General features: G+C 39.4%; 1 protein-coding gene across 4 annotated transcripts in view; it reads right to left on the bottom strand.

Annotated features, from left to right (window-relative positions):
* The window catches only part of RALGAPA2 (Ral GTPase activating protein catalytic subunit alpha 2), a 388,120-nt gene that overhangs the window by 265,196 nt on the left and 105,644 nt on the right, over positions 1-17,280 (bottom strand). For all 4 annotated transcript variants that reach the window (XM_023731401.1, XM_023731398.1, XM_023731400.1 and 1 more), the window contains exons 10-14: positions 16,404-16,631; positions 14,022-14,189; positions 12,875-13,009; positions 8,283-8,431; positions 3,892-4,003 (exon numbers count right to left, since the gene is read on the bottom strand). In XM_023731401.1, the coding sequence (XP_023587169.1) occupies positions 3,892-4,003; positions 8,283-8,431; positions 12,875-13,009; positions 14,022-14,189; positions 16,404-16,631 (792 nt within the window). The remainder of the gene's footprint in view (positions 1-3,891; positions 4,004-8,282; positions 8,432-12,874; positions 13,010-14,021; positions 14,190-16,403; positions 16,632-17,280) is intronic.

Here is a 17,280-nt window from a genome sequence, read left to right as displayed (position 1 = left end):
ACACACACTCATACACACATATATATGCATGTATTTGTATGTGTATACACACACACATAACTTTTTTTTTCTTTAACATAAACACAAGAAAACTATGAGAAATACAAATCAGTCTATAATCAGGCAGACCTGTTCTGACCACTTGATACTTAAAGTGGTCCTTTTGCAATGTACCTGTTCTCTACATTTCAATTCATGTATACTGTATTTTAACATTTTACAGGGGTAAAAATGTTAAAGTAGAGCTAAAGTAGTTAAGTATATTGAAAACAAGATTTAAACACTCATATTTAAATATCTGATTCTAAGATAAACAGATTTTTGAAAATTAAGAACAATGAGAAAGAAAAAATTAAAATAATTTCAGTATGACAAATAATTTTTATTGTGGAAAAAAAAAAATCAGTTGACCATAGGTGTATGGGTTTATTCTGGACTCTCAATTCTATTTCACTGGCCTATGTGTCTATTGTTATACTAGTACCAGGCTGTTTTGATTACTGTAGCCATATAGTATGTTTTAAAATCAGGAAGTATGTGTCCTCCTACTTTGTTCTTCTCTTTCAACATTGCTTTAGCTATTCCAGGCCTCTTGTCATTCCATATAATGTTGAGGATTGGTTTTTCTATTTCTGTAAAGAAGTTTGTTGGAATTTTGATTGAGATTGCATTGAAATCAGGAAACTAGGGAAACAATTCTATTTACAATAGCATCTAAGAGAATAAAATACCTCAGAATAAATCTAACCAGAGACATGAAGGACTTATACAATGAAAACTATAAAACACTGCTGAAAGAGATTAACGAAGGCTTAAATAAATGGAAAGATGTTCCATGTTCATGGACTGGAAGACTCAATATTGTTAAGATGTCAATACTACCCCAAAGCAATCTATAGATTCAATGTAATCTCGACCAAAATTTCAACAGAGCATCCTTTTAATAAATTACCTTTAAGAGGAAGAGGGAAAGAAAGAACCCTAGACTCTTGGTTCTGCCACTAATTTGGTTTATGACCTTAGCCAAGTCACTTGGCCTTTCTGGGACGCACATTTCTCTTTTAAAAAAAAAAAAAAAAAAAAAAAGAGTTGAACAAGATCATCTCCAAGGTTCCTTCGGTGCTGAAATTTAATGTTTTATCATGTATGTCTTGGTAAACAAGCTGTATACATAAACACCTTAGCTCATGAACACGCCTTTCTTACATACATTTGCAACCAACCACTTTCTACATTTCTCCACTCACCACATTTAATGGGACTATATAATTTTAAAAGAATGGCTCATCCTATAAATAGAAGGTTCTCTGGTAAACCTTCAGAGCTTAAAGCATAAGATTACATTTAACACTAACAACAGATTAAAACATCATTTAGGGCAATCACCCTAGGGGAAAGGAACATCCCCTTATTGGCAAATATTTAAAATGAACTAAAACTCAACCACCATTTGAAAGAAATTTGCCAGCTCAGATTATCTACTGACAGCGAGAAAATAAATACTACAGCAAAAATTAGAAAAAGATAAAAGAATAATAGCAACTTAAAATTTCCTGTCCCCTTTAGCCATTTCCTTATGCAAATTAAAGACAAAAAATTCAAGTATCTCACAATTTTAGATAGTCTTCATTACCAAATGAATACTAACTAGGTAACATTTAAGTTTCAGTATGGGACTAACATGATGCCCACTTGATAGCTGGCAAATCTGTTCAGAACTTTAACATTTTTCTCTCCCCTTGGATCTCACAAAAGGACTTGGCAGGTCAAGAGAGATGATGGTAAATTCCAAATGAATCTGCTCTGGTCCTTATGACAACCCTGCAATCCTCTCTTGTTTGGCAGATGAGGAAAGAGATTCAGCAAGGTGAACTGATCTGCTCAAAGCCACACAGCCAGGAAGTGGCAGAGCTGAGAATTAGAACTGAGAACTATCTAACTCCAAAAACCTCATCCTCTTTCCACTGTTATATGGTTAGGTCTTAATCTGAACATCCTTCTGGATCTATCTAACCATTGCCAAAATAATAACAACATCAAAATAATAATCATAAACTCAAAATGAATCTTCAGGTAAGCTCTGACAAAATTTCTCCATTAATGGAGGATTTTTTCCCCCGAAACAGAAAATAAACAAACAAAAAACACAACACAACTCCAGAACAGATTCTTGCTTAAGTGCTCTCTCTAATTCCAACACACACAACAGATAAAGGGCCAGACAACTGGTGAGGAACAAAGCCCAGGCACTGGCCAGCCTGCAACTGGCTTCAGCTCCTCCCCAGCTGGCAGCCCAGTCCCATCAGGGACAGGCACTCAGGTAGGTGCCAATGCTGAGACTCTCCACTGACAGAGTAGAGTCAGCAAAGTGTCCGTATGTCACCCCTGAGCAATAGCAAAGCAAAGCTGGATCCAATAACTAGGTAAGGCAATCAGTGTAAAACTGATTATAGTATTTGGGGCAAGTGAGTACATGCCAATTATCTTTGTAGCTTCTTACACATTTTTCATCAATACCAAGATCATTCAGTCATATTCAATTATTAAAAATAATATGAACAGTTGGGTTCTCTTTTGTTAAAATGGGAATATTTCCTTTTATTGAATTAACATCTCTGTCGCCTTCACCTACATATCCTGTCTGTATTCTAGATATGCTCTGAATATATAGCCTCTAAAGCCATCCAGTCAACTGAGGAGGGAAGCTAGCTTCTCTTGCCTGAAGCCATCACTTCCAGCTCATGAACCACCATGCTTTCTCTTAGCCAGTTACTCAAGGTTAGGTCCATCCATCCCAATGACTTTATCTGTGTAAAATGTCACATTTTTTCCAAGGCCCTTTCACACTGTTCTCTTTCAGAACTTCGTCATAAATTTTATGCATCCCATAGATATTAGTGCTTTCTAGATCAATGCTGCAATAGGCTTCTGCCCTCAGAGTCGTTTAAAACCTCCACTTTCCTAGGCACTTCATCATCTGCCTCTTTTCTTTCCCTCATGGTAAGATCTGTGTTAACAATCTTCCCGACTACTCATGTCCTTGACCATTCTCACCATGTGAGATTCAGGAAAAACAACCACATCGTTGGCTTTTTGCTCCCACCTACGGCCAGCCAGTCCTCCCCACCTTATCCAGGACTTCACTTCTGCAGTTATCTTCTCTCTCCCCCAGACTATACTTACTACCTCTACTGCCCGGCTCTCATTTTCTCTTCCATCCACTCCAAGTGGGTCACATTCCCCTAAAACATTCTCAACCACCTACATCTTGTCAAAGCCAATGGTCACCTGCCTGTTCTCCTCTTACCCAACACCTTCCCCAGGCATCAAGATACACACTCCTCTGGTTTTCCTCCTACCTCACTGGCCACCCCTTCTCAGCATCTTGGGCTGGGTCCTTCTCCTTCACCAATCATGTACATGTCCTCTTCTCTCTTTTACATATATTCTTTCCTAGGTAATCCCATCCAATCCTGTGCTTTATATATCCTAACTACACATCCAACAGCTCTTGCACTTTTACTTCTATCCTGCATTGCTCCCAGAATTATTCTCATTTCCATGCTTCTTCCATCCATCATCTTCTTTACATCTTCAAATCTACCTAGCTAGTCACCAAGGTCATCAGCTCTTTTCATCTTCCTAATTTCTACCAACCTCAAGCAAATCAAAGAGGAAGTAGATGGTAGAGAGCTGGGGAAGACTAAAAGAAGTCCAGCACTGATTGCAAAGAACAGATCACAACCTTCAGGACAAAGTTAAGAAGGAAAATTTCTAGAAATTTAAAGTCAATTTAATGTTATTCTTAAAATTTTCAACGATTAAAACTAATTTGCTGTAAAATCTGATTCATTTATTTACATTTTCAGTGTTTTAATAAAAAAGACTTACCCTAAATAGTAGCCCCGACAAGCTCTGGGCAAACAAGTCCTTTATTTGTTTATCCTTTGGCTTCTGCATGACAGCTTCTGTTATCCTGAGTAGTATTTGCAACATCTGTTCCCTAGGCCATCCAAAACAAAAGCTTATATTATTAATTACATCTCCAAAGCACTTTAACTTATAGGTACAAGAAATTCTCCCAAGAATTCAGCAACAGTGATAATCATGTATTACTCAAAAGTATTAAAAAGCTGCATGCCAATTATATAGTTAATACTGTATTTTACCAAAATAGGCTAACTTATGTTACGACAGTTCTAAAAATATGCCTCCTATGACCACATCAATAGGCAGGATAAAACAGGACACCATCCCAGCCTTGACTGTCTCCCCTTGGCAAAAAGGGAGGCAGGATTTTCTCCAACTGTGCAGAACCTTATAGTAACTCAGGGAACATCTGAGCCTGTCTGAACTTATGTGGAACTCATGTGGCACTTTAATTTTCACATCTATTATTTCACTTGATTTGTAAGGTCTCCCTATCTATCTTTGTGATAGAAAAAAAATAATGACTTTCTGGTCTTTATTCTGGGGACATATGTAGTCAGCATTACAGCACAATCAATTTTATGGGAAAAAAAAGTTCTGTAAAGTATATGAAGCACTACAGAGACAAAAATAACACTGCTAATTACAATAATAAGTCCTTTAGAACCGTTAAAGGGCACTTCCTTTCTTTCAGCTAAGTGCTATTCCCGTCAGACTGCCAGCTCACTTTTTCTTTTTCTGGACGCCATGGAAACAGCGAATGCGTTATCTTGTGTATATAAGGGAAGTCCGTTTGTTCCCGGAGGGCAATCACCCTGTTCCTTTTAACGTCTCATTTGTTCATCTTCATACCTTTCTCCTTTGCCTTACTGCTCCTTAGTGATAAACTGGAGAACTGACAAGGTAATCCAGCCCAGATCAGATACTGAGATGTGTACACTGTAGTTCCTTTATACCTTCCTCACATCTCTGCATTGCAGAACACTCCTCTCTCTTAACAATACAGTGTGGACTCTCATTAAACTTCTTACGCTATAATGACCTCTAGGGATTTTCTGCCCTATTTGCAGCCAACCCCACTAGATTTTCCCACCTGGATTCTCAGCTGGCATACCCTCACTGCACTCTCTCCTACTTGTCTGCTTGTTTCAGTACACTGCTACAGATTCTGGACACATGCAAGGGGAAGGGCAATCAAGTCACATGCGATCTTGGCAGTGTGCGTGCAGCCCGATGGAGTGGAGAAGAAATGGCTCCGAGCTGCGGACAGCTTTCGCTCACCATCTGCGTGCCTGGTCCCTGTCGTGTACAGAAGGGTCACCAAGGCCTGATCACATTATGTGATTCTAAAGGAAACAAAAAACAATCCCTTCCCTACAACAACTGACTTCATATCCATGATGTGAACACAACGGGAACAAAAAACATAATTTTCAAATAAAACCTTGGTCATGGGAAATGCGATCAAAAAAAGCAAACCTGACCAAAGCAATGACTGACAAATACACAGAGTTAATTCAATTTCAGAACCTATGAAAACTTGGAAAGCAACAGAATTCCCATGCAGTCTTCTGGAAGAAAATGTGGGTGAAAAAACTGCCTCCAGTTTGAAAAAATGTTGTTTACCAAGAGAAAGGATACAAACTGACAGGCCGCCAGCTTTAACCTCAGCTTGTTCCTTTCTATTTCGTGAAACACTGGCTTCTGGCAACTCAGAGAAGACTGAAGAGTTGCAGCTTCTGCAGGAGCACGTGGAATCAGGAGCATGTGCCATCCTTGTGTCTTTGTTATTTACTTTATCACCATTTTCTCACACTCACGATATCCTTACTAACTTATACATCAGTTACTTGCTGTTTGAGAACTACTTCTTAACACCTCCCTGGGTACTGCCCTGGCCTAAGCCACTACCCTCGAATGCCAGAGACTCTTTACACCAACCCACTGCCTCTTCACCTGGCACCAGAGAGTTTTTCGGAAAGATAAATCACATCACGTCATGCTCTTGCTCAAAACCTCCCAGCAGCTTCCCAGCACACAGAGTGGTAGCCTGCAAGTCCCCACGCAGCCCGGCCCTTGCCCGCCCCTCTGACCTTCTCTGCTCCCACTCTCCCTCATACTCCATCCACTCCAACACAGTGGGTGTCTTGTTCTTCCTGGAACACACCACCCTTTGTACTTTTCCCCATCGGGGCTTTTGTACTTGCTGCTCCTTCTCCCAGGAATGCTCTTCCCTCAGACCTCCCTTCACTCAGGGCTCTCCCCAACTGCTTCTCCCTTGGAAAAGCCTTCCCTGACAACTGACAAAATAACTCCTTCCCTCAACCCTGAGCAACACCCACCCAACTCAGGAAGCTCTCTTTCCTTATCCAGCTTCACTGTTGTTCTTAGCACCTAATACTACCTGAAATTGTGTTATGTGTATTATGTCTGTCACTCCTATGAGGCTGTAAAGTCCATGAGGGCAGTGACTTGTCTATCTCCTTCACCACTATATCCCCATAGTAGGAGCTCAGCAGTTATTCACTGGATGGAAGGAAGGGAAGGAAGGAGAGGAAGAGAGGGCAATGCAGGAATTGTCTGGTACTTAAAAACGTTAAAAAAAATCTGCTGGAGGAATAGGTTACATCCTTTTCTATTCTCCACTGACTTTTTTGGTGAATATTTTCATCCATATCTATAATCTGTTTTTTTATACTTTTACCCGGGGATCTCTGAATTATTAAAGAATACAGTAGAATTGTTTAATTTTATTTTCTAGGGTTTTCACAGAAGAATTTTCAAAGTAAAAAAATTAAAATAAAAAATAAAAAATACTACAGATACATCTGTGGTATAGAGCAGCACATAACTCAGTTGAATGCATACCAACATTTTGTACTTCTTTCAATATTACTGATGCTGCATTTAACTTCATTTAAATCATATTCTTCAACAAGTAATATTTTCTGGCTTTAACAATTGCTTAGAACTTGGCATACAGTCGTAAGTTTAGAACTCTGGGAAAGATGACACTGGATTTACATCTTAAAATAAAATTTACACTGGAACTTGACACTGTGGTTTCTGAATTTGTGAACTCTCTGTGTAACGTAATTTGTCTGGGCCCACCCTTTCCTCAATGCCCGGAAGTCCCTTCCAGCTCAGACACGCCTTGTTTCTATACGTCTCTGCCAACTGCAAACAGACTCCTCATAAAGCACCCTAGTGCTGTCTCTGGCAACCCTGGTGGCATAGTGGTTAGGAGCCACAGCTGCTAACCAAAAGGTCAGCAGTTCGAACCTACCAGGTGATCCTTAGAAACCATATGGGGCAGCTCTACTCTGTCCTATAAGGTCGCTATTAGTCAGAATCAACTCGATGGCAACAGGTTTTTTTTTTTAGTGCTGTCTGTAGGACATGCAGAAAGGGCACCAAGAATATGGGTGTGGTGCACAGGCCCCCAAAGGAGTCCAGAGGGAAGAGTGGTGGCACCTCCCATGTGCAGTGGGTACGGTGGACTGAGCATAGGGGCAGAGATCACCAAGAGGATGCTGCCAACCAGCCGGACAAGCACTGAGGGCAGCTTGTTTGCAGTAGGGAGCAGCTGAGTGGGAGGAACACAAGAAGGCAAGATCTGAGAGCACACCGTTTAAGATGCATGGAAGGAAAAGGAAGAAGGATGAAGTGCTCTGGTCTGATTGCTGAGAACCACTGGAAACACCTCATAAGCTGGAGTGATGGGATGACATTCATTATGGGGTAAGGGCTATGGGAAAAATCTAACCTAAAGGTTGTTAACCTTTAGGGCTAGTTCCTCCAGGGGTATTATAAACACAGAAACATCAATGAAGAATAGAAAAGAAAAGGCTTTGTGTGGGCATATTTTAATGATGCCACTGTATTTTTGATTGCACTGTTTTGGGTCACTTTGAGAATGTATCATTTAAAATAATTATTTTCCCAAAATGAATTTAAAACTTCAAATTTTAAGCAATAAAAATCAGTTTCCAGTAGTTGGGGACAATTAACAAATTATTCTGGGCTTATGAAGTATACTTTAAAATACCAGTTACTACTTTTCCACAAAACCACATTTGATGACAGTTTAAAATGGAAAAATCTATTATTAAGTCATATGACTACTTACTCTTAATTCAAGAACACTTTTAGCACCAGTAATGAAAACAAATGATCAAGGTACTGGGTACTTACTTTTTTCATAATTCACAAAAACTATTACAAACGATTGATTATCATCTTACTGTTAATTTTATAAAGCCATTTAATAAATGTAAGCTTTAACATTTTAATTACTATGTTAAAAAGGAGAAACATCTGTTTTACAATATTAACTTATGAAATAAACTCACCATGTCTTTTGATTCATTGTAAGCTCCATTATCATGCGCCTAAAAATAATCAAAACAGCTTTACAAGCATCAACTTGTTCTTTCAAGAGCATGGGAACTTCAGCACATGGTTCCAGCAAAAAGACATTTGCAGCGTTCGTCAAAAATACCTTAAAACCAACATTAGAAAACAGTGAAACATAACAATCTGAACAAATTGTGCTTAAAGATCATACTATAATTCATTCCACCAATGAATCATCTTTGAGTTGTTTCAAGACAGATTCTGTTTCTACAAGGCAAGTGGTACCAAAATATACTCAAGATTTTTTTAGTTCACCCCTTAGGATCACTTAAATACTGAGACACCTGAAAGGCCTTTTACATTGCAACTTTAGAAACTTCATGAATCAGGAAAGCTTTTGAACACTTCTTTTTGACATCTCCTCAAAAAAAAAAAAAAAAAAAAGAAGGGGTAGGGAAGAGAAAAAAAGATAGAATCATTGCCTCTGAGTGAGAAACTATGAAGTGGGGGAAGAGAAGGAGAAAAGGACCCGGGCCCAGAGAGTGGCCAGAAAGCACTGTGACCATCACTGAATTTTCCAGCACAAGAGTCCCTTGCTGACAGTAAGCATGATCAGCTCACGGGAGCAATGGTGAGCCAGGAAACAGACAAAGCCCCATGATCGACACTGCATATCTTCCAGGAGTGTATTTTTTTAATATGAGAAACACATGATGTAGTAAAATACAAAATACAAATAAATTCTTAAGATAAAATCTGAGACCTCAAAAAATATTTAGATAACCAGCCGACCACTCTATGCTTTGCTCCAGATCTTCAGGATTAAGTTCACTGTCCTCTGTCATCAGGGGTATTTCAGGAGAAAAATGGAACCATATGCACCTGATCTGACTTACCTACAAATTCCACTTAAAGACTTAAAGATACAGTTAGGAATGGATCTCATTGGTAACCCGGGAACTATCTGTACTGGATACAACGAGAACAAAGTGGCCTTTTAAATGCAAACTAAATACTTTTTAAAAACTGCAGGGCTATCAAGTAGAATATTGTTCTCTTAGTTCATCCAAGTAAATGTAACTTATCCTTACAGAAAACAAATAATACTCTCTGAATCCCGGGAGATAACTGGCAATACAGGCATATCTCATTTTATTGCTTCTTGCTTTATTGCGCTTCACAGGTATTGTATTTTTTTTTTCAATTGAAGGTTTGTGGTAACCCTGTGTCAAGAAAGTCTATCGGCACCATTTTTCCAACAGCATTTGCTCACTTCGTGTCTCTGTGTCACATTTTGGTAATTCTCACAATATTTCAAACTTTTTCATTATCATTATATCTGTTATGGTGATGTGTGACCAGTGATCTTTGAGGTTACTACTGTAATTGTTTTGGGGTGCCACAAACCACGCCCATATAAGACAGCAAACTTAATCGATAAATGTGTGTGTTCTGACTGCTCCACCAACTGGCCATTCCCCCATCTCTCTCCCTCTCCTTAGGCCTCCCTATTCCCTGAGACACAACAATATTGAAATTAGGCCAATTTATAACCCTACAATGGCCTCTAAGTGTTCAAGTGAAAGGAAGAGTCACGTGTCTCTCACTAAATCAAAAGCTAGAAATGATTAAGCTTAGTGAGGAAGGCATGTTGAAAGCTGAGATGAGCCAGAAGCTAGGCATCCTGTGCCAAACAGTTAGCCAAATTGTGAATGCAAAGGAAAAGTTCTTGAAGGAAATTAAAAGTGCTACTCCAGTGAACACACAAATGATAAGAAAGCAAAACAGCCTTATTAGCTAATATGGAGAAAGTTTTAGTGGTTGGGATAGGAGATTAAACCAGCCACAACATTCCCTTAAGCCAAAGCCTTACCCAGAGCAAGGCCCTCACTCTCTTCAATTCTGTGAAGGCTGAGAATGAGGAAACTGCAGAAGAAAAATTTGAAGCTAGGAGAGGCTGGTTCATGAGCTTTAGGAAGTCATCTCTATAACATAAAAGTGCAAGGTGAAGCAGCGAGTGCTCATGTAGAAGCTGCACAGGTTATCCAGAAGAGCTAGTGAAGATAACTGATGAAGGTGGGTACACTAAACAACAGATTTTCAATGTACATGAAATAGCCATATATTGGAAGATGCCATCTAGAACTTTCATAGCTAGAGAGGAGAAGCTTCAAAGGCTTCAAAGGACAGGCTAATTCTCTTGTTAGGGGCTAATGCAGCTGATGACTTTAAGTCGAAGCCAACACTCATATAACATTCTGAAAATCCTAGAACTCTTAAGAATTACGCTAAATCTACTCTCCCCGTGCTCTATAAACGGAACAACAAAGTCTAGATGACAGCACATCTGTTTACAACGTGGTTTACCAAATATTTTAAGCCCACTGTTAAGTCCTAATGCTCAGAAAAAAAGATTTCTTTCAAAATATTATTGCTCAATGACAATGCACGCAGTCACCCAAGAGCTCTGATGGAGATATACAAGGAGATTAATGTTGTTTTCATACTTTCTAGCACTACAGCCATTCTGCAGCCCACAGATCAATGAGTAATTTCGACTTTCAAGTCTTATTATTTAAGAAATACATTTCCTAATGTTATAGCTGCCATATATAGTGATGCCTCTGATGGATCTGGCAAAGTAAATTGAAAACCTCCTGGAAAGGACTGACCATTCTAGATGCCATTAAGAACATTCGTGATTTATCAGAGGAGGTCAAAATACCAACACTAACAGGAGTCTGGAAGAAGTTGATTTCAACCCTCATAGATGACTTTGAGGGGTTCAAGACTTTGGTGGAGGAATTAACTGCAAATGTGGTAGAAATAGCAAGCGAACTAGAATTAGAAGTGGAGTCTGAAGATGTGACTGAATTGCCGCAATCTCATGATAAAACTTTAATGGATGAGGAGTTGCTTCTTATGCGTGAGCAAAGAAAGTAGTTTCTAGAGATGGAATCTACTCCTGGTGAAGACGCTGTGAAAATTGTTGAAATGACAACAAAGGATTTAGAATATTACATTAACTTAGTTAATAAAGCAGCCACAGGGTTTGAGAGGACTGACTCCAATTTTGAAAGAAGTTCTACTGTGGGTAAAACACTATCAAACAGCATCACATGCTACAGAGAAATCTTCCATAAAAGAAGAGTCAATCAATGCAGCAAATTTCATTGTTATCTTATTTTAAGAAATTGCCACAGCCACCCCAACCTTCAGCAACCACCACCCTGATCAGTCAGCAGCCATCAACATCTAGGCAAGACCCTCCACCAGCAAAAAGATTATGACTTGCTGAAGGCTCTGACGATGGTTAGCGTTTTTTAGCAATAAACTATTTTTTAATTAAGGTATGTACTTTTTTTTAATACATAATGCTATTGCACACTCAAGGGACTACAGTATAGTTTAAACATTACTTTTATACACACTGGGAAACCAAAAAATTCGTGCGACTCGCTTTACTGTGATGGTCTGGAACCAAGCCCGCAGTATCTCTGAGGTATGCTTGTACCTGTCTCCTGTCCCTGCCCACCATGACGCTGGCAGTCCCCTCTGAGAGAGTGCGCTGCTGAGGAGCACGAGACGGGGACTCCTCTAGGTATTTCTCCAGTGGGGAAACAGGCTAATTTATGAGCTGCACCAGAGATCTTTGAAGCTGCTCAAGTAAAACTGTCTTGATTTTAAAAAGTTAATTTGAAAGTATTTGCTGATTTTCAATGAAAAATGGGAAAACTTATTAGTTACAGTATACGAAACTAATTAACTTGGAAACAAAAAGGATACAATAATAATTAACCCATCAAGAGACAGATGACAGAACACGACGTCATCAAGAGCTGAGCAAACTACCTACCTCGCACATGCTTTCCCCAGACTCCAAACCGGGTCTCTGCCTGGAAGGCCTAACTGGACACAGCTATGAACTTGGGGGTGGGTGGCATGGAGCAGGGGAATAAGAGGCACCTGTGTTTTCACTTATACTCCTAATAACCTTCAAGCTGGATCAGACTCAAAAGGTAATCTCCCAATCTCCATTTTTGAGAGAAAATTCTGAGGTCTGGGAAGGTTAAGATCAGCCAAAGTTGCTCTTCCCAATGTTCCCAGTAGGTATCGGTTCTATTTCATATATTCATTCATGTAAACATCTAAAAACTACAACATTAATCATTGCTCTTCATAGACATGCAGTCAGATGAATAAATATTGCCTTACAATAGGCAATTTTCAAGAGAACTATTACTCAAAAGCTTATATAATCACCAAGCTTGTCTTGCAAATGAGAGCCCATGTATCTACCCACATGTATCCTGTATACTTTTAAGATGCAATCTCCATCATTTCACATTCGCTGTATAGAAATCCTTCTCAAAAAATTACAACCAGTTCTTGTCTCCTTTAACTAGAAAAAACCTTTAACAATTGTACATGGGAAATTAGAAGAAAACTTGGAATGAAAATTTAAGAGCTATTTACCAACAGATGGCTAAAAATATTGCCACACTTATATCATGTTATTATGCCCAAGAAACACAATGTTTACAGTGACCCCAATCGGGGGTCTCGTGTCTCTGGCCTGGCAGCGTACCTGCAGCATAACCTGGGCACCGGCTTTCACGTTACTTTCCTCTTCCAGTACACAACCTCTGCTCACCGCACTCGTGAAGGAGTATGTTCGCCCCCAACTGGAGGATCGCTTATGACCAGAACTTTCAGAGCAGGCCTTTAGAAAGGAACAACCAGTTAAAAGAGTGGCATGAATCACAAGTTCACAATTTCTTAACACTCAGTAGAATTCATGAGAATACAGGTTCTAGGAGGGCAAGGCCTTTTTTCTGTTTTGTTTACCACTCTCCCTCCAGTACCTAAAATATAAATGTCCAGTGACTGAATGTGCACAGAGCACACCTTTAAAACTGTGATGAAGTCCATTTGCTTACCTATTCAATTTGATCTCGTGACTAGTCATTAAAATGATATCACCCAAAATCGAAAAATTAAAATTACAGAATACAGATATTTAGAAGCATATGTCTTCATTAAAAATATTTTTAAATGTTTGTTAATTGCCATGACAAACATCCACTTTTAGAAATAATTTCTCAGACTAGATTTCAAAATAGCATGCCAGAAATATAAACACGACATAATTTCTTTTGTGTTTCGGGAAGCTGTCCCACTGTTGTTTTACATTTATCCTACCTCTAGCTCTATCTAACATGGAAAATAAAGGATCAATTCTGATAGCACCCACTCTGGAGGACAGCGCCCAGTCCTGCAGGGAGGCCAACAGTGGAGATAACCATTAGGCAACAGTCCTTTCAAATGTGTAACAGCCCAACTGCCTCAGGCACAGTCCACTGCACAAGAGAAGTCTGTCAAAACATTCCAAACTTCTCCAGTGCTGCTTATTTAAACATCCCAAGAACAAGGCAGTGACATTTTTAGTCTCACTCAGAGACGTGGAATGTATGATGGTTTATGAAGCACCTCTCATATGATAATTACTAACCAAGCTGTAATGCACATGTGGCCCTAGACTGATGGTTTGGAGACGGCACTCTCGAGTAGAGCACAGACGGTGCCTTAGTGAGGCAGGTCGTCACAGAACTGAGCAACATGAGAGCAGCAGATCTGATAAAAAAGAGTCAGTCTGCCTGTGTCCCACACACTGAGCAGGTATGCTCTGCTAATATATATACTCCCAATTCAAATGATAAGTGATCAAATATTACCTCCTTGCTAGCAGTCTCTGAAAATCCTAATTTTTCAGCATCTTCTTGGGCAATATCTTTTTTATCTGGCTCCTCCATGAACACAGGTTTCTCCTGAAGGATCCACTTTCTGTATACTTGAACTACTTTTCTTGTTACGGCTATATCACAGGAAGGCAGCAAAAATGCCTAAAAAGAAAAGAGAAAACTCTGTTGAACCCCACGCAAGCTCAGATCACAATACAGCCACACATAACAGACATTTCGAATTACCGTAACTGATTTCAGACTTTCCTTTGAAACCTGTGAATATACATACAGGGCCACATGTCTTTGTGTACAACAAAATAAAGTGAAGAAAAAAAATTCTCATAATTGGGACAGAAAACGTAATGCAGTTTATAAATAACTTCTATATTCTGAATCTATTTTTTTCCACAAAAATAATCAAAATGCACGCATCTATAGATAGTTTGGGGCTCTGGTGGCACGGCAGTTAAGAGTTCAGCTGCTAACCAAAAGGTCAGCAGTTGGAATCCACCAGCTGTTCCTTGGAAACCCTACGGGACAGTTCTACTCTGTCCTATAGGGTTGCTACGAGTCGGAATCAACTCAATGGCAACAGGTTCGGTTTGGGTTTATAGGTAGTTTAAAGGAGCCCTGGTAGCATGATGGTTAAGCATTCAGCTGCTAACCAAGGGTTGGCAGTTTGAACCCACCAGTGGCTCTGTAGGAGAAAAGACCTGGCGATCTGCTTCTGTAAAGATTATAGCTTTAGAAACCCTGTGGGGCAGTTCTACTCTGTCCTGTAGGGTCTTTATGAGTTGGAATCAACTCGACAGCACAAAATAACAACAACATAGATAGTTTAACGGGCTACATAAAGCATGTAGTTGTAGAAAAGGGAATTTTTCCCGAAGAATAAGGAACAGACTATAAGATAAAAGGCATACTAGTACAGCCAATGGTAGCCAATGGCACATCTCTCCACGTTCAGTGATGGCACCTTGGAGCTTGGGTTGGCTGTGCCGGCCATGCCTATTACACCATGGAAGTAGGCAAATGCTACAAACCAGGGCTTTTCCCCTCACTCCCTCCCTGCCTTTCTTTTTGAGAGCCAGTTGTTCAACATTTACCAGCACACCACTGAGTACAGCTGCAATGTTATCAAGAGCCACTGGCCAGTTGTCTATCACTGTGCATATTGATACGACCTTTTAACATTAAGGCATCCCCTTATACATCTGCACACAAGAACTCTGATTTAATGCAGTAAGACTCCAAAAACGTAAACCAAAATACAAAGGGGAAATGAATTTGCCTTTTGAGTATCAGTTTTAAGTAATTATTTCTGTATGAAAGATGAATACCTAGGACAGGTACTTTATGAAGTACCTCAACACCCACATGAAGGTTTTACCCCACAGATGAGGACCCAGAGGCTCAGAACACCTGAGATACTTTCCCCAGGCTACAAAGCTAGTTGGTGACAAATCCAGGTCTTGATCTCAGGTTTCAGAGATTTGTTTTAATGCCATCCTTAAGTCTCATGCCACAGAATCCAGTTACAGGCTGACTTCATTGCAGGGAGGGTTCATACAACAGATAAATTTCTATAATAGAGGAGTTCATGCTATAACAAGACTGCAACGTATCTATGTATCAAATATTCTGAACTGTACCTCAACAAAGATCAACAAAAGACAAAGAAAAATATGACAAAGTACAAAACTATCCCATTCTAATGTTTTTCCAAAATTCTATTACATTAGTTTTCACACATTAAAAAAAGCTGAAAGAATTTTACAGTGAACATCCATATACCCAACACCTACATCTACCACTAGCATATTGCTGCATTTGCTTTATCACATATCTATCCATCACTCCACACCTCTACCTGTCCTTCCTTCAGTCCATTTGGGACTCCCATAATGAGTATGCTGTTCCACTCGGTACTGTCCCACAAGTCCCTTAGGCTCTGTTCACTTTCCTTCATTCTTTTTTCTTTTTGCTCCTCAGGCTCGATAAATTCAATAGTCCTGTCTTCAGGTTTTCTATCTCTTCTGTTAGCTTGTCAGCAAACTCCTCTAAGACTCTGGGAATACCAGCCTTAGGCTCATCTTTGCTATGTTTACTTGTTGATAGGTGTTCAGGAATGGCCTTGTTCCCATCTATCTCTGGGTTTGCAGTTTGTTATAGAAGTTTCCCTCCACATGTAAGAATTTCTCAAAAACAAAACCACAACACAACAAATTAAAGGTAGGATTAGAGGGACGATTTTTCAGTTCTGTAATATAGTCCAACTCATCAATAGTATCACTTGGAATATTACAAGTAAAAGAACAAAACAAGAAAACCTCTTCAGTTTCATAAACTTACAGTACACATGCACACACTAACCTGGCGAAATACTTCATTGACAAAATTGACGTAATCTCGCGTTGACAGGAGAATCTGTTGTACCATTTCATACACCGTTCGGTGCTCTTCTTCAATGCTACAAAGACTGGCGTTACTGAATCTTCTGTCTGACAAGGTGCTACTGTTAGAATGGTTTCTGTCCTGCTCTGCAGGCACACCACCATCCAACTCCGGCCCTCTTTCTGGCACCACGCCACCACCAACAGTCTGCAAGAAAGTCATCACCACTTCTAAGTCAACTCTCAAGAACATTTGGCAAAATTTAAGACTCGGCTTATTTTAAAGAACGCTGGTGACCATCAACTTGCACAGTGCAAGCAAGCTGAAGACAGCACTGTCTGAAGCATAGCTGACTCCAGGACCTGTACTTACCTATTTTCTAACTCACCTTAACCCCTGCCCAACTCAGTTATTTTAACAGGAAAACTACTAAATTATTGGGAAGGAGCTGTGAAATTTTATCAACCTAAAAAGCTTAATTTATATCTGTAAGATCACAGAATAAATTAATGTGCAAATGCACTTGGATTATCATCACATTAGGTCTCTACCCTTCCACATTTACTCAACGGTCACAGAGATCGGAAAATTCCTCTGCAGCCCCAACACTGGGAAGCATCATTTCATTCCTAAGACTAAGTGGCACCTTGATCAACAAGTGCCAAGATCTTTAAGGGTATTTTATGAGAAGAATCCTGATCTGAGTTTTATAGTCAGACTTTCAGGTCAAACTTACTAAACTATTTAGAAAACTTTAAATATTTAGGAGACTTTAGAAGTGAAAAATAATAACTCATACAATGACTCACAAAAAGTTTAAGATTAACATTGATTTCTGCTCTTATTTTTCCATGGA

Source organism: Trichechus manatus, unplaced genomic scaffold, assembly GCF_000243295.1.
Source record: "Trichechus manatus latirostris isolate Lorelei unplaced genomic scaffold, TriManLat1.0 scaffold00042, whole genome shotgun sequence".
Classification (NCBI taxonomy): Eukaryota; Metazoa; Chordata; class Mammalia; order Sirenia; family Trichechidae; genus Trichechus; species Trichechus manatus.
The sequence above is the reverse complement of the archived record's forward strand: the minus strand, read 5'-3'. Positions and strand labels throughout refer to the sequence as shown.